This window comes from Protomyctophum parallelum (genome assembly GCF_964188405.1).
Source record: "Protomyctophum parallelum genome assembly, chromosome: 6".
NCBI classification, from domain to species: domain Eukaryota; kingdom Metazoa; phylum Chordata; class Actinopteri; order Myctophiformes; family Myctophidae; genus Protomyctophum; species Protomyctophum parallelum.
Genome location: NC_139701.1, coordinates 32,093,204 through 32,109,112, shown reverse-complemented (window position 1 = coordinate 32,109,112; position 15,909 = coordinate 32,093,204). Strand labels below are relative to the sequence as shown.

General features: G+C 47.1%; 1 protein-coding gene across 10 annotated transcripts in view; it reads right to left on the bottom strand.

The window, feature by feature from the left end:
- Positions 1-476: 476 nt before the first annotated feature.
- Positions 477-15,909, bottom strand: part of mast2 (microtubule associated serine/threonine kinase 2) — a 187,253-nt gene continuing 171,820 nt past the window's right edge. For 7 of the 10 annotated variants that reach the window (XM_083767896.1, XM_083767900.1, XM_083767899.1 and 4 more), the window contains 9 exons: positions 15,514-15,659; positions 14,978-15,142; positions 13,218-13,457; positions 12,740-12,966; positions 11,322-11,444; positions 10,786-10,925; positions 9,191-9,387; positions 7,542-8,080; positions 477-7,198 (listed from right to left, as the gene is read on the bottom strand). In XM_083767896.1, the coding sequence (XP_083624022.1) occupies positions 5,711-7,198; positions 7,542-8,080; positions 9,191-9,387; positions 10,786-10,925; positions 11,322-11,444; positions 12,740-12,966; positions 13,218-13,457; positions 14,978-15,142; positions 15,514-15,659 (3,265 nt within the window). In that variant the 3' untranslated portion in view covers positions 477-5,710. The remainder of the gene's footprint in view (positions 7,199-7,541; positions 8,081-9,190; positions 9,388-10,785; positions 10,926-11,321; positions 11,445-12,739; positions 12,967-13,217; positions 13,458-14,977; positions 15,143-15,513; positions 15,660-15,909) is intronic. The other 3 variants (XM_083767898.1, XM_083767897.1, XM_083767905.1) reach the window with 1 other exon arrangement.

Here is a 15,909-nt window from a genome sequence, read left to right as displayed (position 1 = left end):
GAGTTCCCCCCAAATGGACATGACGCCGTGATAAGAAATGACTGAAAATAAATATGTGGCTTGGAAAGAAAGGGGGACCAATTTGACCACATTTATGAGATGTGAGATTTGAGGAGAGCTTATTTTGACAGCAGAGTGCTTCCTTCCTATGAAAAACGACATAAGCAGCCTATTATATATATATAAAAAAAGAACTAGATTTGACCAAAGAAACAGCCAGGCGTATATTCTCCTCCATCTTTCATTATTACTGACTTTATGTGACGTGTTGGGGCTGTTAGTTTAGACAAGGACATACCTCTGTAAAAAATGTCTATCTCGCCTAATGTAAAAAGAGGTGTGCCACAGTATAAATGCAACATATAGAACAATAAAGGCCATCATTTAGAAAGACTGAAGTGTGTGTGTAAAAGAGCGATAAGGAGCGAGTGTGCTCGACGACAACAACCCAATAAAGAGACACTTCCAGCCAAAACCTACATAAAAAAACAACCTTTGTTTATTATTATAAGGTAGGATTAACGACAACATGCTTTTACCACGATAAAAAATAAAAAAGATATTGCACTGGTTTAACTGTAGCAATGTGGTTTTTCTTAATTTTTTCCTCTTAAATCCTTTTTTCACACTCTCTCGCGGGTTTTCACTGAACCTCGCTCCCCATCAAGCGCACTAACGCGTACACACATACACACGCTTCAGAAATACTGCTTGAGTCGAGTGCGTCAAGTTTTTTCTTTTTCTTCTTTTTTTTGCTCGAGGCGAAAACGACCTCGCCATACGTACAGTGGTACACAGACGGCTGACTCCAGTTAACAGGCGTAGGACACTGCACACCGGGGACACGGCTGGTGACCCAAACACAGCTGAATCTCAGTGGTGTAATGCTAGCAGAGGAGGCGGGCATATTATTACCCCTCTATCCATATAGCAGGCAGGCTGACGGGTGGTTATAGGGTGACCTCCCCCAGCCATATACCATGTGTCAGTGGCCATTTATAATGTTTAAGGTGGGGCCTGTGGGTATCGGCCGTATGCCCAGGGACAGCGGCTGGCATATGCTATGTGCCCAAAGACTGTACATAAAGGTATACTGTGGAGAATGCTCCCCATATGCTCAGACAGAGAGGTGGTTATTGCTGTGTGCAAATATACTACACCGCCAGTGTTAACGTAACCTTATTTGTAGCTCTGAGAGGGTAGAAGTAGGTTTTTACACTTTAATGAAATGTCAGTCTTTTCGGGCCCTGTGAGGAGGGGCGGTGGGGGGTGGGTTGTATGCGCAGAGTGGAGGTAACACAACAAGGTACAGTACCACGGCACGGCGGTGCAGCCAGGGAAGGGAAGGCTGCTCAGCCTGGCCCCAAGGCGGGTGATGGATCGCGCCTCGTGTTTTCATTGGCTGACATGGCCCCGTGTCTGTATGTTTGTTTGTTTGTCTGCAAGGATGTGTCGGTATGTGTTGTGTGTGCGTATGTGTGCGTTTGTGTGTCCAGTCGACAGCCCAGGGCTTCAGATTAATGACTCCACCCGGGAAACTGACACTTTGACTTCCTTTCCTGGCAGATGGCAGGACCATCATCTTTACACACGGGACTAAACAACTGTGTGTGTGTGTGTTTGTGTGTGGTGTCAGTATAGGGATGGCAATGTTGTCGCTGGTAGAATGGCACTAGTATTGACCAGAGTGTATAAGGGCAGCTGTCCATGCGGCAGAGCAGATGGACTGGAGTGTGTATGACTACATATACACAAACAGTAGCACAGGTTTCAACTATATATAATGTACATCACAGCTCGAGAACTGAAGTCACATTGACGAGGGACTTCGCGACAGTGAGTGCTAAGAATCGATCCAGAACGGACTTTGACTGAGGCGGCGATAGAGCTCTGGTCAACGAACGAATGCTGCTATACACGGCGTGAACACTTTCAGAGGTAATGTGCAAGATGACCGCTCTGTGCACTGATCAGCATGATCTACAGAGAGCCACTGTGTGGATGCATGCAGTGTTCCAATGCGGCATCCACAAAGACCCAGAGGAACAATTCAGTTCAAAACATCCTTCTGCCAAACAGATCAATGGGGCGTCACTTGAGTCATGTAGCGCTGTAACACCCTGCGGCCAATGGGGGGGGGGGGGGGGGGGGGCACCTCTCCCGGTTCCTGGCTGATTGATTAGCCGAGGTGGAGAGCAGATAAATCAAAAGAGTTTAAGCAAAATGTCTGCAGGTTTGTGACAAATGATGGGAACCGCTTATTCACATGCTAAACTATTTCACTCACACACACACACACACACACACACACACACACACGCAAAGGACAAGAGGACTTTGCATGGGAGAAGCTGTGGACATTATGTGCACTGTCAGTTCCTCTGTCCCGATTCCCCGTTCACTACAACCATAAACTTGGGCTGGGCAATATATAGATATAAGATTGATATTGTGATATGAGACTGGATATTGTCTCATATCAGTTTTTGAGAAAATGGATATTCACAATACAATATTATTGTCAAATTGTCGATATTGAGGTATTTGGTCAAAAATATTGTGATATTTGATTTAGTCTATATCGCCCAGCCCCAACACACAAACAGTCTACCGTGACTGGTTCATCATGTGTGGATTAAACTCAACATGAAGACATCCACATTATGATTGCAGGCAACTTAAACATGTGGAAAGCTGTCGGTACATTTCATAGCCTGTAAGAAAAGTTTGATTGCTACAGGCATCAAGTTCCCATTGACAAAATAAAGAAAAAAATAAAGTAAAATTAAACCAAACCCAACAAATAACATTAATATGTAAACATAATACAGAGATTGCCACATTGTCAGTGTGTGTGTATGATATTGTAGTTTTAACGTCTTTTAGTGATCAAGAACCTTCTTTTCAGCTGCATTGGAACTGTAACGAGCAGTGTTGCTTTGTCAAGCGGTGACATAAGCAAGCGGAAAATTACACAGGGAGGTTTTTAACACACAATGAAGCAACACTGAACACCGCCATTTGTTATGGCTCCGTCACTCTTCAGTTGACTTCCTTTCGGAGGTGATTTTTTTTCTTCTCTTTTTCAAAATGTAAAAACAATTCTCAGTGCCATTTCCTGTGCACAATTTGCTTGCTTCAAAACTTTATATATAGTAACTATTAGCACGGGAATCTATCAGGGTGAGTTGTGTATCCAATAAACCACAATATTTTGGACAGTGGCGTGCACAGATAGACACTAGGGGGTGCTAGAGCACCCCCTGCCCTTTTGGCAATGTGCCCTTTTGAGAAAAAAAAGGGCGGGAACCCCTTTTGGTGTTAGCATTATGTTATGCTTTAGCTATTGAAAAATAGCAGATTTACAAGCTCATAGCGCGCTACGAGCTTGTAGGTCTGCTATTTTTGAAAAATCGAAGAACAACTGACATAGAAACATAGCTTTTTCAGAAAACTGTCGGGATGTAGAAGACATTTCTAGAATCTGATCTTAGTTCAGAATTGGTTAAGGCAACCGGCCGGTTCCACGTGCTAGGTGCCCTTTTTTTCCCACTTGAGCACCTGCCCCTCTAAATGTCTGTGCACGCCACTGATTTTGGATCAAGTAGGCAAACTGAAGTTCTTCAAATCAATTTGGAACTTGGATAGTGAATTGAACTCCCGCCCGTTTGTCACAGAGGAGTGGGAGGGTCAAAGCTCTCGTTCAGAGTGGTCATTGGTCGACCGCCCCTCTGCTCTGTAAAAGCCAGACATCTGACTGGCTCAACCTTTTGTTATCGTCGGTTTCAATGAACACAATAAGAGATAAAAGGGCAGTGCAATGCCTGCTTCCCTGCCTACTCAGGCGTCTGTACATAGGTAGCAGGGTTGACAGGGAGCCCCTAGACGAGGATACCATTACCCTAAAAACACACATTATGCACGCACGCACACACACGCAACACTGCAGGGTATAAAACAGATGCCAAACAGATTTTTAAATATTCATATATACACACACACATAGACAGTCTCCCTCTCTCTCTCTCACACACACACACACACAAAGTAATGTCCGCAAAATTTACATAAGAGGCATAATAACACACAGAAAAAACACAGCAAGTTGGTCCAGATATCAAATAAAAACAGCAACTTTTAAGTGGCTGATCGATAAAGAGCAGGGGCTAGAAATAAAAGCTGGCAGTCCATTGGAACAGCACTTTTGCTAAAAACTTTGGGTTGAGGCCCATTAAAGCATCCTGGGACTGTTTTTGGTGGAGAATGCTAGAGTGGGTTATTGAGCTTGGGCCCTGCGGTGAGCTGAGAACTAATAACTGAGACTAATAACAGGCTGTTGATGATTTATATATGTGCCATTTCGCTACGAAATGCCTGCCTCTAGAGCCAGGGAGAAGACAGCTGAGTCAACCTTGTGCGCTACAAAAAGATGGTACACTCCTGCAAAACATACTTGCAACTCTGGGAATGAGTTGCCAACTCTTACACTTGTGTACTTGTGTAAAGTAATCTACTCCTGTGATTTGTCAACTGAGAAAAATATCCTGTACCAGGATAGTTCATGTCACACCACAGTCCATGTAGTGATAGCTAAATCCTTAGGCTGATCGCTAAAGCTAAAAGTCCCTGAACAGTTAGTCAACAGTTGATTACAGTTACTTACTGGGATTCCACAGCAAATCACTATGCTAACTTGTGATTAGGCTGTAGTACTGTATATGCTGTAGAACAGTCTTTGTTTTGCCAATGCAGGGTAAATTTGGCATTCATTTGGTAAGTCAGCATAAACATTTCAGGTTTAGTAGCAATCCTGACAACCCCTACAAAGCACTAAGCAATGTGTGTATGCTCTTCGTTTGGGGAATACATCCGCTCTCCAGCAGATTTGCAGTGTTAGATCATGAGGGACTGGAGTGCAGAGAGGAGGCCTGGTTAGCTAGGTGCTGAGTGGACATTGGCGGTGCAGATTTAGACCTAATAATCCCTGTAATGCATTTATACAGATTGCTAAGCATACGCTGCTCTTTATTGCTGAGATACAACCTTTTCCCAGTCATGGCTGGGCAGACATGTAGGAGAGAGTGAAGGAGGAGAGGGAAACGTGTTCCGTAAGGCACGGCCATCTGATCTATTAGCGAGAAACACATGCGTGAGCTCTGGCTAACCTCAAGGTGAAAGGTAATGATGCAGTAAACAGAGAAAAGGCTGTTAGCAAGTGTGTGTGTGTGTGTGTGTGTGTGTGTGTGTGTGTGTGTGTGTGTGTTCATTCATCTTGTTCATTGTGTGTGTGGACCACCTAACTCTATATTTCTAGCCCCAAAGTAAAGAGAGAAAGGTAACTTTTCACAAAGACAGTTAGTCAAAGGTCTGACTACAGGATCCAAAGACGTACAGAGATACGATGTCAGGATGCCAAAATGGCCGCCACCACATTCACGTGTAAAACACAGAACAACCCCGGAATGGAACTAGTACTACAGTACCATGTTTGTCTCTGCCTTCCACTTCTGACGGATCAGTCTCTCTCTCTCACTTTCTTGGCCTCTCATCCTTGTCTTTCACGTCAACAATCTCACTCTAGAATTGGGGTAGAGCTTTCTAGTGTGATGTTTTTCTTCCAAACATGCAGTTCATGGTGACTTTAAAAATCTTGAGCCAACAAATTAGTGGTGTGAATTTGTCCTTGCTTGTGTCTTACATGTTCTTGCTGCTACGTCTTCTTGCTGCTCGTCTTGTCTTGTGAGGAGGCGGGGGCGGCAGCACTTTTCTGGGGTTCAGACCTCTTTTGCTGAGACTCAGCTGCTGTGGCAGCTGGGATTGTGCTGGGGGAAGGCTGAGGAGCAGTCGTTGTCCCGGACCACAGTGCGGACGCGGTGGCCAACTCTCTGCCGGTACCTGCCACCTGCCTGGTGTCCGGGGGGTCCTTGCAGCGGGGCTGGGCCGGGGCTGTGCAGTCTTTCTGGGTGGAGGAGGATCGCAGTACTGGACAGGTGACTGGCTCTGGGTTAAGCTTGACTGAGGTCTCGGATAGCCAGTGAGATGTCTGAGGGCTTCTGGGGTGCCTGAATGGAGATGAGAGGTGGTCCGCAGGGAGCTGGGAGTCGGGGGTCTTAGATATCTTGTCCGTGGGGGTGCTGAGTTTCACCGGGCCCAGCACACTCTTAGCCACCATGGTGAGCTGGGACACCACCTTGTCCACCCCGCTCTCAGTGACTGAGGCTAGGGAGGCTGATGCCCCAGCAGCGGCGGCGGCAGCAGCAGCCATGCTCTGGGCCTGTCTCCTGTTGTCGGCTTCTTTCTTCTCCTTGGAGATGCCTGGAGAGGAGCATGTGGCTCGCACTACTTCTCGGTCATCGCTCTGCCCAGGAGAGGCAGCAGCAGCAGGAGTAGTGACGGTAGAGGAGGTGGTGGGTATGGTTCTGGGGCTGTCCATGATTCGGTCGTCAGATTTTGGTTCTGGAGAGGCAGTCTTCTCCTGGAGACTCCTCCTGTCTTGCGGAGGTGCCGGTTTGAGGAAGGGCTCCTTGCTGACTGAGATGAATGCACTGCCTGGAGTGGAGAAGGGTAGGCTACCCTGGGTGGGTATAGCGGAGGTGGTGCCCTCTGAAATCTTGCCTTCTTGTCTCCCACAGTCGTCTTCTGCAGACAAGGCTGAGGTACCGTCTTTCCCTCCCAGGGAGGTGCCGCTCGCTGTGGGCTTCAGCTCGATAAGCTTGGCTTCCGTTACGGAGGGGAGTGTGTGTGATGGAGTGTGCCTGCCCAACTGTGACGGACCGGACTGTGTAAGCGTGGTGGAGGAGGTGCAAGAAGAGAGGCAGAGGGAGGGCAGGGTGCCCCCAGGGCCCGTTCGGACGGTGGTGGGCCGAAGCAGGGGAGGCGTGGTGAAGGTGGTCCCCCTGCGCCCATCCTGGCTGTCCTCCGATCCCTCGTCTGTCTCGTCCTCCGATGAGTCAACCTCGTGTATAGCGTCTTGCTTCTGCAGTGACTCTCTCCGCTCAGCTCTGTCCTGCCGGATGGCCGACAGTTTGTCCTTCAGTTTGCTCTTTCCCGGGACCAAGCCCAGTGAGCCGGGCACTGTGCTGGGACTCCCCTCGCCTTCTTGCCGCCCAAGCTTCCTGGAGGATGACGAGTGTTTCTGCAGGCTACCCTTCTCCACCACACGCCCTGCTGAGGACAGCAGGCCCTCGCTGGCAGACTCCTGGCAGGCACAGAACAAGATATATACTCACACCAAGTACAGGAAAGGGCACAACAATGCATCATGGAACAGAGAACAAACTAGTTTCAGCTGCAGTAAGCAGAATAAAGACTAAAGTTATTCTATAAACTATTCCTTAAGTAATCAGAAACAGCTCTTCCAACAAATGCAGGACTGCAACAAAAAATCTTGCTACGCAAAAAATAAATGCCCAATGAAAGGGACAATATAGGGCTAACATTAACGGTATTTAACAGAGTGATTTAAAGTAAAAGGTTCCCTTGCTGTACTGTATGACAAACGTCCCAAATGTCCCTACAGGAATAGTAGGAGCTCCCATTACCTGGAGGCTCTGTAGACTCGGATCCCTCTGCAGCATCTCCTTCTTGAACTCGGAGTGGGAGATGTCCAGGCTGTGCTTACGGCAACCCACAGCAGGCCCCACCGCCAGCTTCTTGTCCCCCGCTGTGCAGACACTGGACGGGGAGGAGGGCGAGGAGGAGAGGGAGGAGGCCAGCTTCTCAGCCGACTGCACCCTCTTGAGGAGCGGCGAGCGCGGAGGCTCTGCGCTCTTGGGCCTGGAGATCTGTCTCACCAGGGGAGGGGAGGAGTGGAGCTTCACGGGGAACGGCGGTCCCATGGCATGGCCGGGGAGCGGCGATGGGGAGCGCTGGGGTGAGGTGCTCTGGGGGGTGGGCGAGGGCGTGCGGGCCAACGGCGAGAGAGGGATGTTGCCAGCAGACTTGCGACGGGGCGAGCGGTACTGGCGCTGCAGTTTGGGGGCCAGGCCGTGGAGGGAGCTGGGCCGGATGTGGCCCGAGCTGGCCGGAGAGTTGGGTACGCTGGAGCTGGGGGAGCTGCTCTGGGAGGAGTTCCCACCCACTGGAGGGCAGAGAGACAATATGAAGGTTCATATATGTGGTACAGAGCCACTACAATAAAGACATGAAAAATATGAATACAAAAACAGGCAGTGACAAAACACACCCCCACACACACACACACTCGTGAGCCCCATATACATTAAAACAAATCCTATTATCGTCCATCAAAGTCAAAAACATCATACAGTGTGCAATCATTAATCAACATGAGGGTCATTTACACATTTAGTGCTCATTCATAACATGTAAGAGATGAATGTACGTGTCTGAGCACCAGTGTGGGCCTGAATAAGTAAGTATGATTGAAATAAAGGAGCTGCGTGACTCTACTGTGTAAAAATGTACAGTTAGAGCAGAGGAACTGGAAGATATTACTTATGCGTGCATGTGTGTGAATGTATGTTATTAATACACTGTCATTCTACATGTGTTGTCTCGGCGGTATGAAGAGACTTTTGCCGATATGTCCGTCTATGGCAGTGGTTCTCAATCATGTAGAGACCCCAGAGGAGTCCCTACATGACACACTATATTATAGGAACTCGTCAAACATTGGTTTAATTGTCAAATAATATCAGAAAGAGGCAATTTAATTTAATTTAACAATTTAAGGTGGGGTTGGCGAAAGGTAACCTGACTCCGCCAGATTGTGGCAGTATTGAGTTCACAAGTTCCCTCCTCCTGCCTGGATCTGGGCTCTCTCAAGCAGAAACGATAAACCGGAAGCAGCGGGACAAAAATGATGATATCTCCATAATCATTTAGAGTTGTAGTCTTGTTAGGTTGTGTTTACATTTGCACTGTGGCAGCGCTTCAATACGTCATCAGTATCGCGTTGATTCCGCCTCTAGCGGGCGCATATCTCTCCGGTCAGAAATGGCTCGGAGTACATGTCTCTGCCCGAGAGGGACCAGATGGGAGCAGGAGGAGGAACTCACTGCTGCCACCAGCTGGCGAAGTCAGGTTAGGCGAAAGGGCCTTTGTGTGGAGTTTGCATGTTCTCCACGGCCTGAGTAGGTACCCTCACAAAAACATGCAGTAAACCTGGTCTCTGCCTGTCCTGATGGAGGGGAAAGGAACTGGTCCACGTGTGTGTGTGTGTTCTCACCAGAGTGAGCAGAGTCTGGTGTAGACCTGTAGCCCTGTGTGGGGCTGCGTGGGGACAGGTTGTGTGTGGGGGACCCGGGGCCGCTCTCCCCAGAGGACAGCGAGCGGTTGAGGGAGGACAGACTGCGGCTGGTGTGGAGGAGAGACGCCTGCTTAGTGATCTTCCTGAACAGAGACGTCCTCTTCTTACTGCTGCTGCTGAACACACACACACACACACACACACACACACACACACACACAAAATACATATACTGAATACAATACAGCATGTATACAATGTAACCTCGCTCCCAGCCATTTCTCATCCGACAGAGAGAAACGCCTGGAAAAAACTACAGCCAAAAGTGTCTACACAGTGTGGTTCTATGTCTTTTTGAGTGGTGCAACCACTCCTACATCCAGGAATGTCCGTATGTATCATGTATCCGTCATGAGCACGAGTGGTGTGCGCATGCGTGAAACCAGCAATGGCCAGCAATATCTGCGCGTGTGTGTACAATGCGCGTGCCTGCACAACGCGTGCCTCACATCTTGTGCTAAATAAATAGCGTCAATGCTATGCTAATCCTTGCTCTAGAAAGCACCAATGTTTCCATCTAGACCACCGGATAATCAGCAAAGACCTCCGAACATCGCGCTAATTGACCAAACCATGGAGAGCTCCGTAGATTAGGAGTTATTGAAGCTTTTAGTCTGCCTGTATAAATGGGAGGTGGACGGCAGCTCGCATGCGCGATCTGGTCTAGGTACGCTAAAGAAGGAAAGGCCGACCCCCGTGGACGCCAGCTCGCATGCGCGATCCGGTCTAGGTACGCTAAAGAAGGAAAGGCCGACCCCCGTGGATGGCAGCTCGCATGCGCGATCCGGTCTAGGTATGCTAAAGAAGGAAAGGCCGACCCAAAATAATAATGAAAAAATAGTGGATTGATATCCATAATAAAGCTAATCAGAGAGAGAGAGAGAGAGAGAGAGACAGAGAGAGAGAGAGAGAGAGAGAGAGAGAGAGAGAGAGAGAGAGAGAGAGGGAGAGAGAGAGAGGGAGAGAGGGAGGAGAGAGAGAGAGGGGGGAGAGAGAGAGGAGGGGGAGAGAGGGGAGTTGCACCACTCGGTTCACACAGGTGTGATTTTTTCTTTTACAAATCACGACAGGATTTTTGTAGCAATTTCCAACGCATCAACGTAATTTCTTTGGGCAGTACTTTCCGTAAGTATCCATGGAAACCAATGGTTCCCGACCAAGCAGAGCAGGATCCCAACTCCTGTTTCTGTAGTGTGAGCGGCTTGATAAGGAGGCATTGGGTCCCATATTTATAGTTTTTCGTATGACCTTCGTAGGTAACCACTAGGCCACTGAGCTGCTTAATTTCTGTATTTATGCTTTTCAGTACAAGTTCGTCCAGTGTTCATAAAATGTAAAGTTGTTAGTTTAACTCTGAGAGGGTACAAATGTAAGCAAATTGACCTGTAAGGATCCATTTGGTTACATTTTGTACTACAAATGTATAACCGAATGAATACCGGTATATAATCCACACTGAAGTAAGTGCATATACAATTACGACTACAGGTAAATCTACTCCTGCTGTGTCCTACCTGTCCTGTCCCTCGGTCTTGGTCTTGGTCTTCTTGTTGCGTCGGGCCATCTTGGACTTTTGGCCGGTCTTCCGGGCCGGGCCGATCTTGATGGTGGTGTTCTCAAACGGAGTGGCAGAGATGGACACCTTACCGCCACTCTGAGGGATGACAGAACCGTTAAAACATGTGTGCGCACTGCGTTTCCCAAACGAAAGTAAATATCCTTAAAATACAGTACTGTACTGTATGTACCCCTGTGTCTGTGTGTAGGGACTTTACATACACAAAAAGTCTGTTATTTTAAGTGCACTTTGTGAACGTGCACATGTGCAATGTGCAATTGTGCATGCATATATGAGTGATCACTTGGACTGAGCAGTGCATAACAATGGTTTTCAGCTCAGGAACACACAGAAGTATAACATATAGAGGAGACAGAGCAGTACTGTTAGAATAGGAACATTTGAAAAAACTGTCAGCAAATGAATCCTGAATGTTGTTAATCTCACTGTTTCATGAGGTGGTGTGAGGTGTTGGTAAACCGTGTGTCATACCTTAAGGATAAGCTCCACCACCTCAGTGTGCACTAGACCGTGTACTGGCTCTCCATTGACATGGGTGATGAGGTCTCCCTCTCTCAGCCCCGCCTCATCGGCTGGGCCCCGATCCTCTACATGCTGATGGAGATGACAGGGAGAAAAACAGGATGATGGAGAGAGAGAGAGATGGGGAGTGGAAGGGGGGGGGGAGGGAGAGAGAGAGAGAGAGAGAGAGAGAGAGAGAGAGAGAGAGAGAGAGAGAGAGAGAGAGAGAGAGAGAGTTTGAAAACATGACTAATGACAAAAAAACCTCCCATATCTGCTGGGTGAAGTGTGCAAACAAACAAACACAGCAGCGAGATTTGTGAGCTGCTGTGACAGGAGAAGGATGTCAAATGGAATACAAGCACCTAAAGGAATACAAACCATTGTGTGTGTACACTGTTTATCAAAAGTATAAAGCTAACGTCTCCTATATGGATGTATATTGTATAACTATCTCTGACAGATAATGCACAATATTTTTTATAGTTTCACAAGATAGTATTAACCAAAGTGTTAATGTAACACAGTTCCAATATTTATTTGTAAATACATTGTTTTATTCTGATTGTCTTGTACCACTTCTGCTTTGGCAATGTAAACATACGTTTTCTCATGCCAATAAAGATCCTTTGAATTGAATTGAATTTAATAGAATAGGAGAGAGAGAGAGAGAGAGAGAGGGGGGGAGGTAACATGGGATGAGGGAGGGGACATTGTGGTGCTGTTGTTTACTGCCATCTTGTGCCAACAAAAAGCATTTTAATCCTGCTCTTATATCTCTCCCATCTCTACTGGGAGAACATGAACTAATATGGTTATGTAAAATCTGTGTAATCTGTATAATATGATAACATCCCTGGAGTGATAATGAATGATTACATTTGGGTAATTATGTAGATCACAAATAAAAGGAACTATTGTTGTAAGTATTCTTAGTAATTAAGAAAAAGTGAGAAGACTCTGTTGGACTGCATCCATTTTATCTTCAATTAAATGGGTTGGCCAATCAATCTTAAATTTCGCATTGGCATGGGCATGGGCAGGGACTGACAAAGCTGATTTAAAGCCAAATTTGAGATGTTTCTTTGTGTGTGGAGTTGTGCCACACACACCCCTGGAAGGGTGCATGTAGTTGTGGCACATGTGATAATGATATATTTGCATAGCACCCTTTAGGGTATTCATACATTAGGGTACTTCTGTAGATTACAAATGAGCTAAACTCACTTGTAATTAATGATACTCACAATTTAAGAAGAACATTTTTATCAATTTGATACAGACTTGAAGACAATACATTATAAAACAAAATAAGAATTGACAATGGTAGAGAAACTGTTGCCATAGTATTACCACCATGCTGATGGCAGTGTGTGCATGTCACTCACCCAGACCATGTGGTGTACAGAGTAGATGTCCGTGTCGCCCATGTACACGCGGATGGCCCTCAGGGTGAAGCCGTACTTCTTGCCTACCCGGTGGATGATTATGGCAGGCTTGACGTTGCACACGGCCGGGGACAGGTCCCTGCTGGGGGACGAGTCCCTGGACGAGGGGTTGGAGGACAGGGAGTGAGGAGACATGGGGCTGGCCAGGGGAGAGGCTGCATGGTGCTCTGAGGGAGACAGAGGCACCGGTCAGAGGGGGATACGGATACTGATCGTACAGTTTGACACGCACGCACACACGCAAGATTAACTTTTATATCACATAGGCAGGCTCGCGCACACACACACACACACACACACACACACACACACACACACACACACACACACACACACACACACACACACACACACACACACACACACACACACACACACACACACACACACACACACAAACACACACACACACACTAACCTGAGGGTATCATGAGGGACAGCGTCGTGGCTGAGGCTGACTTGATGACCTTGTTGAGCGGTCTGGAGCTGGCTGTGGTACCGTGTTTGTCCGCGTCTCCGGACAGCAGCCTGTGACGCGCCCTGCGCGCAGCCAGGTCACTGATGGCTTTAGGGGTTGACACGGAGCTGCTGCAGCTCTCCGGGGTTACACAAGCACCTCCGCTGGCACCACGATCACACACGTCACCGGAACTACCCGCTGGGAGGGAGAGAGAGAGAGAGGGGATGTGCAGGAGAAATGACAGAGAGGTCACACGAGGTCATCAACTGTGGCTGACATTGAAGAAGTGCGTCGATTTTCACATTCTGCAGAATGCGATCAATAGCATGCAATTGCCGCCGCCGAGATTATGCAATCAATATTACTCATGCAGTATCATTTTACCTAAAGTGCGTGCTCAGCATACCCACACTATTGTTACCATGTCTGACGTTTATCAGCATACCCACACTATTGTTACCATGTCTGACCTTTATCAGCATCCCCACAGTACTGTTACCATGTCTGACGTTTATCAGCATACCCACACTACTGTTACCATGTCTGACGTTTATCAGCATACCCACACTACTGTTACCATGTCTGACGTTTATCAGCATACCCACACTACTGTTACCATGTCTGACGTTTATCAGCATACCCACACTACTGTTACCATGTCTGACGTTTATCAGCATACCCACACTATTGTTACCATGTCTGACCTTTATCAGCATACCCACACTATTGTTACCATGTCTGACCTTTATCAGCATCCCCACACTACTGTTACCATGTCTGACGTTTATCAGCATACCCACACTACTGTTACCATGTCTGACGTTTATCAGCATACCCACACTATTGTTACCATGTCTGACGTTTATCAGCATACCCACACTACTGTTACCATGTCTGACGTTTATCAGCATACCCACACTATTGTTACCATGTCTGACCTTTATCAGCATACCCACACTACTGTTACCATGTCTGACATTTATCATTTACCCTCACGACTGTAGTTACACTGGATCCTGGCAATCAGGTACTTTCTATTTCTCACATACGGCTATTAATGTACTGTAGATACCTGGTAAAATGTTGACAATGAACTTAATATACTAATACTATTGTGTATAATGTCTACTACTGTGTAATATTACTGTTATTTTACTAGTATAAACTATTTTGTTTTATTTTTCATTTTGCATATGGATATGGCCCCTCTTTATGATCGTTCCCTTTGATTTTTGAGCCAAGGATTTTCTGCCCCTTGTTTCTCTGTTTTTATTAAAGCGCCAGAGACGTTAAGACGAGTTGAATCCAATTTTGCACTGATTGCCATGGACGATAAGACGAGTTTTATTTATTTATATTCTTTATTTATTTATTTATTTTTATAATCCATATTTTGAATATTTCTCTAATCTGGTGTGCAGGTGATGACATGCACATTACCGGTACATGCATAATAGAATTGCATTTTGCAATTCATTGCAAAACTGGTGACTACCAGGTGGCGCTGAAGTTGTTTCTTTATTTATTCATTGTTAATTGTGGGCCTGTCAATCCCTTTGAGACTGTAACAGAAATCACTTGACTTCACTAGAAATAGTTTCTCTGTCCAGGTAAATCCAGTCATCAAGTGCATGCTCTGATTCTGCAGCTGTAATGCTACTTCTTTGGACTCAGTGCTGTGGTGGACATGTAGTCCTGATCCAGGCAGCAGTACTGACGTGTGAGCGTGGTCCTGCTGAGCACGCTGGAGGCAGAGGCAGGCGTGGTGGGAGAGTCGTCCAGCGTCAGCTCCCTCTCCAGGGGCAGCTCCGGGATGGACAGAGGCAGCTCCTCGCTCCGCGGGCCCCTCACCAGGCTGGGACTCCTACGGCTGCCTGCTGGGCCTAAACAGACCACCACACACGAGGAGGGGTAAAACATGCATTCGGTCGGCACAATTGGCAGAGAAAAAAAACGTCGAATGATTCCGCAAACCCATCTCAACGTGTCAAGTTAGTTCCCAGAGCTATTTTGAAAACCTTGATTTTAGCATATCGTAAATGTAACGTACTGTAGAAGCTCCTGTCTGAGCTAGGACCTTAACAACAAGGTGTATGTATTTATAGCATTGAAATATTGATCCTTCTAAACTTCCAATAGACTCGTTTCACTGTGGTGAAACAGTAACACTACCTCTAAAATATTGGACATTTAGGTTCAACTCTGTCAGGCTACTGGATACAAAGCAGAAGTGCATTGTTGCAGTGGTTAGTACCTTGACCCGGTCCTTCCTCCTCCAAGGAGATGGCGAAGCGTGGCATCTCGATGATGGCTGAGCAGCAGCGCCTACGTACGGTCAGCGGGGGACTGGAGTCGCTCTCCGTGTGGGACGATTCAGACACAGACAGACGCTTACGCAGGCTGGGGGGGTACAGGCTGGTCAGTGTACAGTTATGCATGGGTGCACACACGCACACACACACACACGCACACACACACACACACGCACACGCGCACACACGCGCACGCACACACACACACGCACACACACTTTCAAATGCAAGGAGGCCACAGACTCAATCACACAATATTGCTATAAAGCGCTTCCAGAAACCCAATTTGAGCTTGTGTTAAGGCGATTTCCCTCGCCTGCGTCTTGGTGATTTTGAGA